The 16,510-nt window shown below is 50.9% G+C and overlaps 1 protein-coding gene across 1 annotated transcript in view; it reads right to left on the bottom strand.

Annotated features, from left to right (window-relative positions):
• Positions 1-16,510, bottom strand: part of TRAPPC9 (trafficking protein particle complex subunit 9) — a gene marked incomplete at its 3' end in the record, with an annotated part of 267,332 nt that overhangs the window by 243,597 nt on the left and 7,225 nt on the right. Inside the window, exons 2-4 of the mRNA XM_019657776.1 lie at positions 10,488-11,081; positions 2,773-2,918; positions 1,977-2,105 (exon numbers count right to left, since the gene is read on the bottom strand). Coding sequence (XP_019513321.1) covers positions 1,977-2,105; positions 2,773-2,918; positions 10,488-11,071 — 859 coding nt within the window. The remainder of the gene's footprint in view (positions 1-1,976; positions 2,106-2,772; positions 2,919-10,487; positions 11,082-16,510) is intronic.

The following is a 16,510-nucleotide window of genomic DNA, read 5'->3' as shown; positions in this document are numbered from 1 at the left end:
TGAAATCGCTGCTAGATGAATAAGCACAGCTCTTCCGGTTCCCATCTGCGCTTTGCTGGCTATTTCCCCCATAGACTGCCTTCAATAGTAAAAAGTTCCCAAGTTCTTTTTGCAAAGCTAAATAAAGACATTTCTCTACTGCAGACAGGGCAGTTTTTCAAAACAACTGAAAACTGTTTTTGCCTATATTCAGCAAGGGGTAAAAAAATGAAACATCGTTCTAAAAAGTCTCTAGAGCCTCACCCATCACACACCAGTAGAACAATCTTGACACATTATAATTCTTCAAATCACAGTGGAGGCAGAAACCACCACCCTCCAACCTTCGGCACTCCCAGAGAGAGTGCAGAAGACTTTCTCCTAAAGAGAAAATAAAACCGGCTTTCGCCTTCCTGAGTGTGTTAGAGATCATAGCACTTGGTAGCTGCACAGAGAAGACAGTAGGGCTTCAAATGCTGTGATCTCATACTAGGGATAGTAATTAGAACAAGGAATAAATACAGGTGGGGACACTGACAGTCAGAATCAAAGCACAGGAAAGGGAGGAGCAGAGATATGTATTCGAAACTCAGAGCTCGTCCCTTCACAGCCTGCTTTGCCTTCCTCTGGAGTAGCTGACATACCCCTAACATCATCAGGAACGGCTCTGCTGAAGAATGATAAAACGTCTTCAAGGACCATATAGATTCGGGCCGACCGAGCGGCGCATTGGTTAAGAGTTGGCTTGGGTGTGCCAGCTCTGAGCAGCAGGGCCCCAGTTCGGATGCCACATGAGGGCCAGTGACGCTATGCCCTCTACAGCTAAGATGGTGAACAGCTCAACCTGGAGCTGGGCTGCCGTGAGTCACCGGCGACGGTGCAGGCTGCAACCCCTGCTGCAATGGGCTGCTGTGAGCTACCATGCGTGGCTGGCAGCCTGCGTGAGCAGCTGCAGCCAGCATGAGCTGCGGTAAGGTAAGCCACCGTGAGTGGCCGTCCAATGGCCGGCGAGCGACTGCCTCACCCGGAAAAAGCGCAATGATAATACCAACATGGGCCAGTGAAGCGACGTCCTCCACAACTAGACTGAAGAACAAAAGGACAGCAACTTGTCTGTTCCCCTCCCCCAATTACCCAATAAAATCTTTAAAAAAAAAAAAAAAAAGAACCATATAGATTCATCTAAGTCATTCTACAAAGCGTGCACCCAGGTTCAGACAGTGCAGCTTCATAACTGGTCCATAAAGGTGGTCTCTGCACTCTTTGCTGATGATGGGGGATGATATATAATCCAGGGAAGAAAAGATTGCAAGGCATTTCCCCATCCAACACACATTAACTACCGTGGGCTTTCTCTTTGGGAGGTCAAATGTCTAAAAATCTCATGGAACAGAAAACACCTAGCAGTTTTGTGTCTAGCCCTGATCACGGCATTCTTTCTTATTATCTTTGTGACCTAGGCAATATGACGATCATATCCTGAACTACTAAAGGCAAGTTCATTCATTAAGGGTCAAAAGGGTCAAGGTCATTCAACAAGCATGTGTGTGTATGTGTGTGCGCTTCTCCGGGCTTTTTACGCTTCATTGGTGCTAACAAACACAAATCAGACTTAACTCAGTAAGAGAACTTCATCACCAGGGGGGATAAGAGCCAGCCCCCAGGCCCTGAATTAGCTGGTAGAGCGGACCTCTGGGACTAGCTTCACCCAACATACAGGAATTATGAGAAGACCCGGACACAGAACTGCAAGGTCAATCCACCGTGAAGTTCTGTGCAAGTGTTCCAACCAGTCACTGTCCTCATTAACAGTAATCAATAAGATCCACAAATAGTCAATAAAATCAGAAGAAAATGTCTCTTGCACACATTTCTGGCTCAAGAGACTTTCTACTTTCTTTAACCATTAGTCAGGCTGGACTCCAAGGGAGAGGTGATCAATCACTCCTGCTTAAGGGCTGTGACTGAGCCCAGGCCAAGGGAAGAGCAGCGCTCACCTGGTCGGTGTCTGTTGGCTGCTTCAGCAGCAAGTGAGCTCCCCGGGAACCTGCGCGCTCCCATCTTACCGCCGGTTCCACCAGGATAGTGATAGATGACAGACGCCGAACACAGCCCTTCAAGGGCAGCTGGGCATTAAAAATAAAAGACAATGAGTCAAGTCAGCGGTCCATCGAATTTCAGCGCCTAAGAATGATTCCAACACTTTAAGTGGAAATGCCAATATTCCCCAAACAAAGATCCAGCCTGCAGATCACTTACAAACAGGCATGTGCCACCTGTTATCGTTCACGTGCCCGTGTCAAGGCTGGTCACACAGAAAACGTTCACGATGCTCAAGGTTTCCGGGAGGGACTGCATCCCCCTGTGAAACAGGCCAGGCCCCTCCGCCATGCACTCATTCACGCATTTAACCAACAGTTTCATGTGCACTGTGTGTGTAGCAGGCTCTGCCCCAGGTTCTGACACCGCCGAGACATATGGCAGAAAACACCCCGAGTTGAAAATATTTAACAGTACTCCCACCACAGCGGGACCTTTTCCACATCAGACGCCCTAATGGCTCTCTCGCGTCGGCAGCAGACACCTGTGGCCTCGTCTCCTCTCAAACGCAGCTACTTTTCCTTGGAGTGCATCATGGTCAGCGATCAATGGCAGTTACAGCCAAGGAACCTCAAGCGAGGCCACGGGCCGTCCTAGGCCTTTGTGTGCAGGGCTGTTTTCGATGCTTTTCTCTTAGTTCACATAACAGTTGCTATAATTACACGTCTGATCGTCTCCATCGGACAGCCTTACCTCCCAGCCACAGGAAGTCATTCACGGAGCGCAGGAGCTCCACAGACATGTGGTAATGCACCAGCGAATCCTGCAGCATACCCGCCTGCAGGCACAGGTCCCCCACGTGCTTGCGCATGCGCCCCTGGCACCGCTTCTTGTAGTGTCTGCAACATAAAATACACAGAGAGGGATCACCACTAATGTACCACATCCATCCCGAAAGCATCCTGGCAAAGCGCTAGGCAACTCTCGCTACCCCTGCCCAAAAAAAAAAAAAACACGCTAAGAGGGCGGCTGGAGGCTCTGCAATTGAAAGCCAGCAGCCATCATCGCCAGTACTGAGTTGGGAGGGTCCTGACTTCAAACACAGTTACGTTTTCAACGGTGGACATAACTTCTACCACGCATTTCACTAAGGCAATATTAGAGGAGGGTTTCTCTTTTCAGATTTTCCAATCACAACCTTAGCACGAGAAAGTTCATTTCAGCTTTTTAAAAACTCCATTCTCTTCCACTTTCTGAACTTCAAATCTATTATTTTACAAAGAGAACTACGCTGCATATTACAAGCCAAGCATTTGGCTTTAGCTTCACTATTTCAGAGTGAGCGTTGGTTTTGAGAGGGCAGCCAGGGCACTCACTAACAGCTCTTTCCATTGATTGGCAAGGACGTTCAGATAAATAATGCAAAGGCTTCTACGTCTGCATCAACTCAGACACCAAAGACACTATACCAACATCTTCCTGTTTCATTTTTAAATCTTCCTAGTCTTTCGACTCTTCAATTTCTTAGGAGGTTTTTTTATTTTCAAGAAAAAAATAGCAGCTGTATTAAAATTTCTTTGACCATGAAAGCAATCTTATCAAAAATAAACACCCCTGTAAATCCAAAAGGTGTGACGTTTCTAGCTCCATGAATGTTACTGACAGTACGAAGTTAAATGCCATAAGACCAAACTCTCACAAGCTCCACACACTCCTTGGCTACCCTGGAATTTCGCTTTTCTGTTCCAGATATTGGTTGAACTAACATCATCCCATAAGGCAGAGAGGGAGAAAAAAGGAAACGCCAGCCCCCGTTCCTTCTCCTCCTGGCCTCAGGCAGTGTAATCACGGCCCTGCTAGCAAGCCCTCCCCATAAGAAAAAACTGCATCTGTGCTGCGGCTGCCATCCCCAAGTGACACCCATCATCTGTCTCCCTCGCTGGTCACCTCACCAGCCTTCTAATAACCTTCTGACACCTCCGCTGGGCCCCTGCCCCACCCACCACACACACACACACACACACACACACACACACACACACACAGCGGTCTTCCCTAAACACACACCTGACTTGCACGCCCCGGCTCCAAATCTCCGCAGGTTCCCCAGTACAGCTCTAGCCCCGTCCCACTGCCCCCTGCACGCCACAGCCTGACTGATTCCGGCCTCCCACGGACCTCAGGCTCTACCTGGACTTCTGCCTCAGCACTTCCCACTCTCCTGAGGGCTCGGTCTTTCACTTTTCAAGGAAGCCTGCCCTGCCTCCAACCTCCGCACTGTGGGTTAGGTGTCCCTGCTGTGTACCTAGAATGCTCTGTGCTGAATCCACTTCTGACCTGTTAGCTCCAAAGAGGCGAGCACGTTTTGCTCACTATCTGCTCACTGTCGTGCTCCCACCCCTCCCCTCGGGACACTCAGAAGTAAACGAATGACGGTCTCCAAGGCACACAGGCTGCTCCTGCCCATCCCAGCCCCTTTCCTCTGCAGACTGTCAGCAGCGGCAAAGCCAGGAGTAACTTTCTGTGGGTCCCCCCCTGCAGGCACCCTTCGCTGCTCCCTCTGTTGTCAGTTTTAATAAAGACGAGCCCCTCAAAAGCCCTCCATGACCAGGCCTTCTCCAGCGCCCTCCCCAGGGGAGCACCCTCCCACCCTGAATGCTGGGGCAGAGACCCTCAGAGCTTTTCAGCACAGGGTGCTCTCCCCAAGCCCTGGCCCCATGAGCCTCCAGGCTTCTACCTAAGCTGTTCCTGCCACCTAAGCCACCCTTGTCGCCCCTTCACCTCTCTGATTTTCATGCTGAAGTGAAATGCTGAGCCCTCTTCCTCCAGGAAAACTCCCCTGACAGTGTCCTTAGCGCTCGGCTGGGCTGATCTCCAGGACAGGACGGCCTAGTTACTACCTGGGCGTCTGCCCATCCCTCCATCAAGACCGTGACCTCTCTGAGGGCATTCGGGGGGAGGCAAAAAGATGAGAAGAGAGAAGGGAGGAGTAACAGGCAAAATCACAGCCCACGTCCACAGTCAAGACGGCTACATAATGTGTCACATGCCCCTGGACGTGGTAGAGAACAAAGGCCCACTTCACAGCTATGCAAGTTTGTCACTCTGATGTCAACCTAACGTGCTGTGTAGGGACTCTTATCTTCACCTGATGTTGAACCATGGGGTAGAATAATACGAACTCCCTGTACTCGTGAGAAACAGTGGGCCACTCCGCCCCCCCCCCCAGTAGCGCCGTTCCAAAGCCTCTCCCTTCGGGCATGTGCAGTGCCTGCATGGCTCACGTCCTTGCTGTGCCCTCCTGCCCTCACCAGGAAAAGAATTTAGTATCCAAAATCACCTTTCCTTCCCCAGTAACGTAACCGTCGGCTTTTAATCCGCAGCTAAGGTTACAAGCACTACCATTATACTCACTCAGCAGACTTGAACAGACTTGACTTCCAACCTGTTAGACTGAAATGTGCTTTAAAGCATCCTGCCTGAACTCTTCCCAAAATGAAAATTACTCCGTCTTCACGGGGACAGAACAAAGGTGCCCTTCTGCTGGGCAAATGGAGCCCAGAACATTTTCAAAAGCAAAAGTGCCATCATTGTGATCAGAAGCTGCTTGTTTGGAAAACACAGGATTTTGGCAAAAAGGAGTCGTCTACATACGCTGATAGCTGCTCATATTAAGGTCATGGGATTCAACAGAACTATGCGATAGTTTAAATTATGTAAAAACCCTTTGGAGGAAATCGCCAAAATACCACACAAACAAAATTCTGTCATAGATTGACACGCAGTAAGGGACTTCACTGCCCAAGACCAGGTCATCCCAGGGTTATGAGCATCTGTGACTGAATGAAATATGCAGGTGGGGCAGCTGACAGGCACCTGACACGGTCACGCTCGTCCCCCTCCCCCCTTAAACTTGAATCATTCCCCCTAATAAGTATCAAGCCCCTGTGACAGTCTGTCTTAGGCATCTCTGAATCTCCCAACAGAATGCCTTACACTTAAAAGGACCCAAAAGGAACTGCTTCTTCCACAGTAACTATCAACATTCTTAACAGGCTTGTTTTCTTTTTTAAGTCTATTTTTTGGGGGCAATGACTATTCTGGAACTAGCCAACAATCCCACATGTCCGCTCCCCTCCCAATCCCCGATCCGATCTGCCTCTGAGTCCACTCAGCTGGGACTCCCACCCTCCTCGGGCCTGTGTCCCTCCGTCACAGGTGAGCGTGACCCTGTCTTCTCCCCACTCCCACCAACTCCGGCTCCTGAGAAGGCGCCCCTCCTGCGCTCTGCCTGCCACCAGAGCCACCTTCCTGAGATGCCCTGGGGCCTGTCAGTCCCCTCAGGTTCCTTTAGTAGCTGCCCCGCCCCCAGCACCTTTAGGACACATGGCAGCCGCTCCTCAAATCCCAAACTGCTTGAATGGACAGAAACCTCCACGACCCGGGCTTCCGTCCCACGCCTCGGTCACGGCCCAGAGCGCCCTCCGTCTCCATCCACACCTCTCTAGATGAGCCCACCCACGGTCATGGTTTAAATACAAGCCGAACGCTGACAACTCCCCATGTACACCGCTCGCCCAACTCCTCCACCTGAGCGCCAGGCCCCTGAAGCCAATGGCCTCCCTGAAATTGTCACTTGAATGTTGACTAGGCATCTAAAACCACGTCCAACATGGACCCTGGGATGTGACCCCAGCAGGAACTGGCCGGCCTTTCTCATTTGGACCAAGGCCTCCTGGCCAGCATGGTGGTGGCTAACCTTCCGGACAGGTGAGATGGCCCAGGGGGAGGTTACAAGGTCTCAGGCCACCGAAGAGTCTCCCCTCAGGGCTGACCCTGCGTGTTGGAGTTTCCTTACTGTAAAGTCACAACATGCCCCTCAGTGACGGACAGTAGCCTCAACAAATACAGAAACAGCTATTTCTTGCCAACACAGGGTTCAAAGTAAAGGCTGGTTCAGACAAGAGCCTGTACGGTTGCTAACGGTGAACCGCAGACCTGGCTCTGAACGCATATTGGCTAAAGCACAGGGGACACTCTGGCCCATTACAACAGTCCTCATGTCCACAAGATCCAAACGAACTAGCTATTTAGAAGAAGGCCGTATTTTCCTGAGACTTCTTAGAAAAGCCTCCCTCGGGCCAGCCGAGTGGCTCAGTTGGTTAAGAGCTCGCTCAAGAGTTTGAACTCTGAGCAACAGCGGTTCGAGTCCCGGCCCGAGCTGAGCTGTCGCTGAGCTGCCAACAGGTGGCAGGATGGCTCAGCCAAAAAAAAGAAAGAAAAGCCGCCCTCATAAAGGGGGCACCAGACTGGTATCTTTCTTAGGGTAGCCTCTGCCGCCTTTATGAAGGAAAATGGCTAAGGTGAAGTACAGTCCACAGCATGCTCAAGGTGAAAGCGAAAGAAACTCTGGCAGTTGCTTCTTCCAACAGCGTCCCTCCGCGTCCAGCACGCCACATGCCGGGCACACTTCTGCCGGTGACAGCCGGTCAAGAAGCCCCGTCATGCACATCGCCCAGCAGCAGCCAAGAATCACGTGCCCAGTGCGCTCATTTAAAAGCCGGAATCAAGCAAGGCGCTGCAGTCTTCGACTTTCCGAGTTAAAACAGCCCATAAACTATCCCTCTGCAGCCGCCGAAATCAGTTAGCATCTCACTCCCTCAAAACAAATTTTTTAAAAAAAATTAATAAGGGCTCAAATACTCAGTAAGACCAAACAAGTTCCCCAAAGCAAGTGTTTTAATAGATCTCAAACACCGGTGGGTTACGTGCTAAGAAAGCTTAAATTAAAAAAAAAAAAAATTAGAAATAAAAGGACGACCAGGAGAACACATGATCAAGGCAGCAGGAAGTTTTTGTTTGTCAAGCGATGGAGGTGATGAGAAGGCAGCACAGGGAGGTCTAGCTATTGTCAGAGCAGTCCGTTCACAGCCTACCTTTTCAGACCCAACAACATACTCACAGGGCGGTATGATAGAAAAAAAAAGAAAAGAAAAGAAAGAGGAACAAGCGAAAATTAGAAACACACAAGAACAAAAATAACTTTGACAGCTACGACATTCCATGTATGAGAATTTCCCAGGGGCTTTGATGAGGCTGGGGACACACGTGTCGTTTGAGCAAAACCCACCCACACCTGATGCTCCCGAGAAGCGTGGGCCTGAACTCAGCGGTGCCTGCCAGGGGCACCTAGCAGGGCGGTCAGGGCGTCAAAGCAAAGCCCACACCTGCGTCTACACACTTCCTTCTGGGCTACAAAACACGATCTCATCTCACGTTGGACACTTGGTATCACTCCCCCCAAGAGCTGCAGGTGAGAGTTGGGTTTGGTTCCTGCCCCAAATCATGGCTGCAAAAATTAGGGAACTGTGGAGTAGTGAAGGCCACGTGGACTAACAGTGATTAGAGGGCAGTGTTTGGTCTGGGGTCACCGTTATCTTGCTGAAGTTCGAGTGATGGCTGAGTGTTGAGAGTGCGGTTAGAACCGACGGGGGCCGCCGCCAGGAGGCAGGGACAATGCGCAGCTGTGTTACCGAGGCCCACAGCCGTGCCTGGCACATGGAGACGCTCCGTAAACCCTGGTTACCATCAGCCCCTAGATACCAGGCAGGTGGCCCAAAACAGTGTCGCTGCTCCCACAGAATTGTGAGCACAGATTTCAAAAGGCAAAATCAAGCTGGCCTTCTCTGGTGTGGTGGGTCTGCGGCCCTAAAACCAAAATATGTCACCGGTGCTTCGTGTAGCCAAGGAGGAGGTGGCAATGGACCGGGGTCAGAGCAGGGCTGCCTGCCCAAGCTGCTCTGAGGCGGCAGGCACTAGCTCATCCACCGGTCTGTGCGGTGGGGAGAAGCCAGGCCCTGCCCAGCTGCAGGATGCTGTGACTTGGGGACTTCAGGGGCTGAGTACGCTGTGCAGTCCCACGCGATCAGGGATGACCTGCCTGACAGCCCAGGGGGCCCAGCAGCTCTGCCCTCAGCCGCTGCCCAGGCTCCTGAACTTTGCCAGCTCAGCTCCAAGGAGAGAAAGGGCGCGCTGGCATGTGCTCACAGGGCCACTGCGAGGATTAAGTACACGTCGTGGGTATGACATGCCTGTCCTTCCCTCGGGCCACCTAAACATGTCTGAGTGAGGAAATGAAAACTACTTGGGACCCTGCAGGGCACCCCATGCAGGTGTGACGGGCTACTCCGGGCTTCTCGCTCGCAGGGCTGGCCTGGACCAATGTTCTCTCAGTCCCTAGGCATTTTCTCCGCCAACTTACCCACAACCAGGAAGGCAGTGTTTGACTTTGGGCAGTTCAAGAAACACACGGAGCCCCACCTTTGCAGTGGGCGCAGGGTCAGCATGCACATTATGTCATTAATCCTCACCTGTGAGGCCATCACCCGAAGTCTACAGGGCGGGCAGGAGAGACTCGGAGTGCCCAAGGCATGAAGCCACAGTGACACAGCCACCCTGTGCGCTCCCTAGCCAAAGGGGACACCTCTGGGCACACAGTCACAGCCTAAGCTTGCATCTCGTCCTCTGCTGCTGGACAGATGCCACAACGGCAACAGGAGAGCCTGAGCAGAGGGCGGACAGAGACACACACAGCCCAGGAGCGCTACCTGCAACTCAGGTGTACCGTAAAGCCGTCAACATGATCGCAGGAGGCTGGCCTCTTTCTGCTCGGGCCACACTCCTGCAGTGCCCTAGAAACACTACCTAGAAAGCCCCTGGTAGTGTTTCTGATGCCCTGACACTCGTCCTGGCTGACACCTTCTGACATAGTGGCTACCAGGTCGAAAGACAGGGCCACCCGTGCACAGGGAGTGCCCGGCCTGGAGGGCAGGGGATGTGGGCTCCCCTTTCAGCTCAGCAAGCACCTAGATCTGTAGCCTCTCCAGATTCAGCCTCTAGTCTATACATCCAAGGGCAAGAGTGAATACGGGATGCAAACTGTGCTCTAGGGCAGCACTGTCCAATAGGAATAAGAGGTGAGCCGCGTACGTCAATTAGTTGTCTAACTGCCATGTTTGAAAAAGTAAAAACTAAACACTGGAAACTATTATAATAATATACTTTCTCTAACCTAATATACATCAAACACTATCATTTGGACATGTAATCAATATAAAAAATCCTGACGGGATATCTCACATTCTTTTTTCTGATGCCTCCAGATCTGACGTGTGTTTCACTTGGAGCACATCGCAGCTCAGACGAGCCTCCCCTGGTGCCCAAAGACCCCAAGTGGCTGCAGCGACCCACCGCACTGGACAAGCAGCTGGGGGAGGGGAGGAGGGGCCCAGCAGGCGGGGTGAGCGCACACACTAACCCTTACAGGATTTCCCTTACACAAAGGCTGTCCTGTTTTTACCTTTCTACCCGCTTTGCTGCTGTGAAACTCCACCCTTCTCATCGCTTCTGGAAGCCAGGAAGCAACCCAAGCACGAAGCCAAGGAACCCAGGCCTCTAGGTCAACTTACCTACTATCGGTGTCCAGTCCCACAAAGTCCTTCTTCTCAAACGGGACACAGAGCAGGGGGATCTTATCCCCGGACTTGTCTGTGGCCCTGTCCAGACGCTTGGACTCCAGCACGATGAAGAGCGACTCGATGAAGTCCTCGACCCGCTTCTCCACGGTCTGGCAGTCCTCGTAGCTGGGGTAGAAGGCCACGTCCGTGCGCGGCTGCTCCGCGATCTCCCCCTGCAGCCCAAAGACGAAGAGCCGGGAGTCGTAGAGCGTGGCGCCGTACAGCTCCTTCTGCACGTGGAACTTCTCGAAGGTCTGCGGCCACTCCTTGGCCGAGCAGCAGTCCGTGATGGTGACGAGGCCCACGACTTTGCGGTGGGTCTGGAAGTCGCCCCACTCGTTGTTCTCGGGCGGGTAGTGGTGCCGGTAGCGGATGTACAGCACGCGCTGGGAGTCGCGCATGCTGATCTGGCTCACGGAGGAGATCCGCTTGTAGATCCGGAAGAAGTTCTCTTCCGAGACGACGCCCACGGGCTGGACCACCACGAGGAGTGTCTGGTGGTCCTCGGCGCACTGCATGTAGTCGGGGACGCTCATGGTCCAGTCCCTGCGGAAGAGACAAAAGGAGACACTGAGGCAGGCAGAGAGTGCTGCTGGCCTGTTCGGAGGGGGGGTGTGGGTGGGGGGCGCAGGGCCCCTGATGGTGACCCCTGGAAGGCAGGGGAAGCCCCACGGGAAGCTGCAGGATACAGTCTGTCCCAGATGCTGCAGATGGCTCCTACCACTGCTCTTATCCCAGCGCCACCCCTCCTGGGCTGGGCGCTGGGCTTCTGCAGAAAAGGGGCTGTCTCTTATTTCTAGATACTTCCAACACCTTGCCAGGGACTAGCTGGGCAGAGTCCGTGCTCAAAAGTGTTTGCTGAATGAAGGAAGGAACCAATGAATGCACTGCTTCCTCCCCCCTCAGCAGAATATAATGAAAAGGCCCAAAGGAACAAGGGTTAGAAAAGAGAGAGAGAAATTATCCAAAGCCCTCCCTCTACAATACTGTGCAGTGACGTTTCCTCATGTTATTCAGTATGTTTGCACCCAAAATTAAGGTGGGCTACATCAAGGTCTAACAGGTTATAGAAATTGCGAATTGTGAATCCTAATGGAAATTCAACGTTTACTATTGTTTTTCCCTATTCAAGTGTGTACTCAGTGGGCACTCTGTGCCAGGCACTAACTGTTCGTATGCCAGGCTCGGCGCTCTCCCACATACAGACCTTCATTCACTTGTGCACACGTGTGGACAAATCACACCCAGGCCCACCAGAGAAAAGACGCCTACAGGTAAGAGCGCATCAATGAAAGGAAAGCAGCAAACCAGCATACATTATTGGCAAGTGATGCTTGCTGCGATCGCATTGGCACTGGGTGGCAGAGAGCTGTGGCTGTAAGCACCAAGTCCAGCGAGATGGCTCTAGTCCTGGCTGTCACTCTTTGTGACCGTAGGTGAGACACAGCTTCCCTGAGGTTTACTTTTCTCTTTCATAAAAGGCAACAGTTAAAATTAATGATGTATAAAATCTCATCAATCGCATACCTGACATTTGGTGAGGCCCTGTATAGATGGAAAGACAAGATCCCAGATATGTTCAAGAGCAGAGAAAGTTAACATTATAAAGATGCTAATTCTCTGGGCCAGCCGAGTGGCGCGTTGGTTAAGAACTGGCTTGGGATGCCAGAGGGCCCCAGTTCGGATCCCACATAGGAGGGACAGTGACACTGCCCTCTACAGCTAAGATGCTGAACAACAGCTCAACCTGGAGCTGGGCTGCTGTGAGTCGCCGGCAACGGCATAGGCTGCAGCCCCTGTGGCAGTGGGTTGCCATGGGCTACCGTGTGTAGCCAGCAGCCAGCGTGAGCAGCCAGCAGCCGCAGTGAACAGCCTTCCAGAAGCCAGCGACTGATCTGCCTCGCCCGGGAAGAGCGCAATGATGGTGCCAACTTGGGCCAGTGAAGCAACGTCCTCCACAACTAGACTAAAGAACAAAACGACAGCAAGTAGTCTGTTCCCATTCCCCCAATTCCCCAATAAAATCTTAAAAAAAAAAGATGCTAATTCTACCCAATTTGATATATATTGTAGATTCAATGCAATTGATTAGAATTCATACCAGATTTTTCATGGAATACAACATGTTAATTTGTGGTCAAGAACAGCCTAGAAACTCCTGAAGAACCACCACTGCAGAGGGCACTTGTCCGACCAGAGAGCAAAACCAGACAGAACAGCTAATGGGGTACAGTTTCTTTTTGGGGTGATGAAATGTTCTAAAATTGATTGTGATGATGGCTGCACAGCTCTGTGAATACACTAAAACCACTACATTTTATGTTTAAATGGATGAACTATATGGCATGTGAATTATATTTCAATAAATTGGGGGGAGTGATAAAAAGCTACAGTCGGCACAGTACTGATACAGGAATAGAGAGAAAAATGGAATGTAATCAAGCCCAGAACGAGACACACACACACACGGTAATTTGAAATATGGCAGAGGTGCCATGGTAGGGCAGTTGGAAAGGACAGACTCTCCAATTAATGGCACCAGGACAGTGGGTCATCCACGAGTAAGAAAAAGATGCCTCACTTAGGCAGAATATGGGCAAAATGCTCCAATGGGCATCTTTGAAGAGGAAATGCAAGTAGCCAAGACACATACAGAAAGATGTCCCACTTCAAGAGCAATCAGGAAATAGTAGATTAAAACCACAGTACACTATCGAAATAGACTGCTGCATACCCACCAGATTGACCAAAAAAATATTTTCATTCTGGTAAAATATACAAAAAACTATACATAAAAAACTGTACACTGTTAAGTATACAGTTCTGTGGCATTAAGTACATTCACACCGTTGTGTGACCATCTTCACAACTTTCTCATCGTCCCCATCTAAAACTCTGTCCCCATTAAACACTAACCCTCCCTCCCCCAGCCCGTCTCCATGAATTTGACTGCTTTAGGGACCTCATCTAAACGGATTTTGTCCTTTTGTGATTGCAGTAGCTCACTTAGTATAATGTCCTCAAGGGTCATCCCTGTGGTAGCAGGTGTCAGAATCCCCTTCTGGTTTAATGCTGAATGATATTCCATTGTATGTGTAGACCACATTTTATTTACTCTTTCATTGAAAGTCACTTGGGTTGTTTCTAGCTTTGGGCTACTGTGAATAATGCTACTATGCACGTGGGCGTACAGACAAAACATTTTAGTATGAAAAACACCAAGCGTTTGCAAGATGCAGGTCGAAGGTAACTCCTCTACAACAGGTAGGTGTGTAGACTGGTGCATGCTAGGCCTGGCAATGTCTTTCCTAGAGGAAGTCTGGCACGTGAACAGCTGGAGGTATAAACGAAAGTTTATAGAAGCAAGAAATAGAGACAACACACGTGTCTGCCGTCAGGAGAGTGGATAGACTGTGGTCTTTTAACACAAAGGAATGAGTGCTACAGGACAGTGAACATGATGACCTCCGGCTGGACGGCAGGAGCGTGGGTGAGTCTCAAAAACGTGAGGAGCAAGCTGTGGATTAATACAAGCAGTGCAATCCCATTTATATAAGGTTCAAAACGAGCAACTCTAAACAGTATACTGTTTAGGGATATTTACACATATGGTAAAATTATAAAGAAAAAATATTTGGAAAGTGGTTACCTGGGTGGCAAAGAGGAATGCAGTTTGAGAGGGGACAGCAGGCTTCAGAGGTGAGAGTGAGGGTCTATTTCTTAAGCTGGGGGCCAGTTCTTTAAACTGTTCCTAAACATGACATGCACTTTAGATGAAGTATGTATTTCAAAATGTTTAGAGTTTAAAAAGGAAGAAGGTCCAACCTCAAGGGGCTTACAGCCTAGTGTTCAGCTGCTTAGCGAGTTGCAGAGCCCAGCCTCAGCCCTTCTCACCTATCGATGGCTTATGCCGCTCCTGATGAACCTTTCTTTTGTGAGCGAAACAATCAAGGCACACAAAAGGCCGCGTTTTAGAGATGCAGAGCTGCCTGGAGGCAGGTGGACAGTGGGTCCTGGACACAGCTTTGATGACAGGAGGTGTCCAATTTCTCTAGTCTGAAGTAAATGAGAAAAGTAAGAATAATGTATGAGCTTTCCATAAAACCAAACTGAAGTAAATTGAGTAAACTGCTTTATAAATATTAACTAGTATTGTTATTTATGTTTAGGTTATGAACGTCATTTTTTGCTGTTGAAACGTTCTTGCTTTTATAAAGTCACGGTGGGAGTGGATGGTGGTTGTTTTTCCATTGTCCTACCTGGGCAAAAAATAAAAATGGACAACCCTGATATTGATCCTCCGGCTTCTTGGAATTTACCAACCTATGAAATCTAAATGAGGAGGTCACCCTGGACTCAGGGACCCCCTGGGTCCCTTTTAGTTCTAACAAGGCACAGAAAAGCATACCTGCAATCAAACCCGAGCTCAGTAAACCTTCCAACCTCAAGCAGGGATCTCCCTGAAGCAGCTCAGCATTAAGCACATTCCCTGTTCACTGTCTGCCCCAGATTCAAAATATGCAACTGACACAGGAGGAAATTCATCTCCTGTAAAGTGGGAAATGGAATGGCTCTGGGCTCCTTACAACATACACTTAGACTTCACAACAATCCTAAGAAACAAGCATTCCTATCTTCCATCTTGCAGAGCCCCAGGCTCGTCACCTGCTGGCGTCTCCTAACTTGCAAGCCTTGCTCCAGAGCCCAGGCTTTGCTACTGGTGTCTTCAAGGGAGAATCTGATGAAATCGGGCCTGGCGATGAGCCGGTTTTGGTGTCCGAGACTCATCGGATACAAACAATAAAACACCAAAAATATAATTCTTCAACCTGAGAGTGCCTCACAAAGCTAAACATAGTTACCATATATAAACAGCAATTCTACTCCTAGGTTTGTAGCAAAGAGATCTGACCACCTATGTCCACCTAAAAACTTGTACACAAATGTTCATAGCAGGACTACTCCTAACGGCCAAAAAGTGGGAACACCACCAGTGTCCATTGGATGACGGACACACAAAATGAGGTCTGTCCCCACAGCACAATATTACTCAGCCACACAAAGGGACTGACCCTGGCACGACATGGGCGGACCTGGAAAACTATCGTGACAGAAACCAGTCGCTAAAGGCCACACATTCTATGATCCCGCTGATGCCACGAAATGCCCAAAATATGCAAATCCACAGAGACAGAAAGTAAGCTCACAGCTGCCGGGCAGAGGGACGGAGCGACAGCCAGTGGGCACGGAATTTCGTTTTGAAGCGACACACATGTCCTGGCATAGAAACGGCTGCACCGCTGTCGATATACTTTTTTTTAAAAAAAACCCACTGAAGTGTACACGTTACATGGGTGGGTTTTACAGTATGTGAAGAACAGCTCAATAAAGCTGTTATTTGAAGAAGAAAAAAATCTTTCTTGACAACGATTCTTCCCTCTGTATTACTCGTCTGGGGCACAGTTTTAAGGAACACAAGCAGAGCGCGCCAGGGGCTGCCCGGGGCTGCGTGTCCTGCCCACGATGCCACCGGTCGGGCGGGACGAGGACGTGGCTGTCGCCGCCGTGTTGACACCGCGGGCGGCGGCTGGAGGACGTCGCGCGCCTTCAGCTCCTTGGGGACGAAATCCGGCCGTTTCGCTGTACAACGTGTGAGCACGACGGGCCCCCCCGCCTGACCCCGAAGCCCGGGCTACGCGGCGCTCCCGGCGCGCGGGTGAAGCGGGGGAGGCCGAGGGCTCTTCCCGGAACTTCGGGGGTCACAGCCCGAGCTCACGCGCGAGGCCTCCCCCCGGGAAACCGGGCGCCGCCGAGCTGGGAGCGGGCGCCTTGCAGCCGGAGGCCCCGAGGAGGCGCAGGGAGCAGACGGCTGTGCGCGGGCTGCCGCCGGCGCGGGGACCCGCCCGGGACGCCGCGGGGCCCGGGGGCGTGGCCGGCTCCGGGCCGGGGCTTCGCGGAGCAGAGGAGGCCGGAGC

The sequence above is a fragment of the Hipposideros armiger genome, unplaced genomic scaffold (genome assembly GCF_001890085.2).
Source record: "Hipposideros armiger isolate ML-2016 unplaced genomic scaffold, ASM189008v1 scaffold_280, whole genome shotgun sequence".
Classification (NCBI taxonomy): Eukaryota; Metazoa; Chordata; class Mammalia; order Chiroptera; family Hipposideridae; genus Hipposideros; species Hipposideros armiger.
The sequence above is the reverse complement of the archived record's forward strand: the minus strand, read 5'-3'. Positions and strand labels throughout refer to the sequence as shown.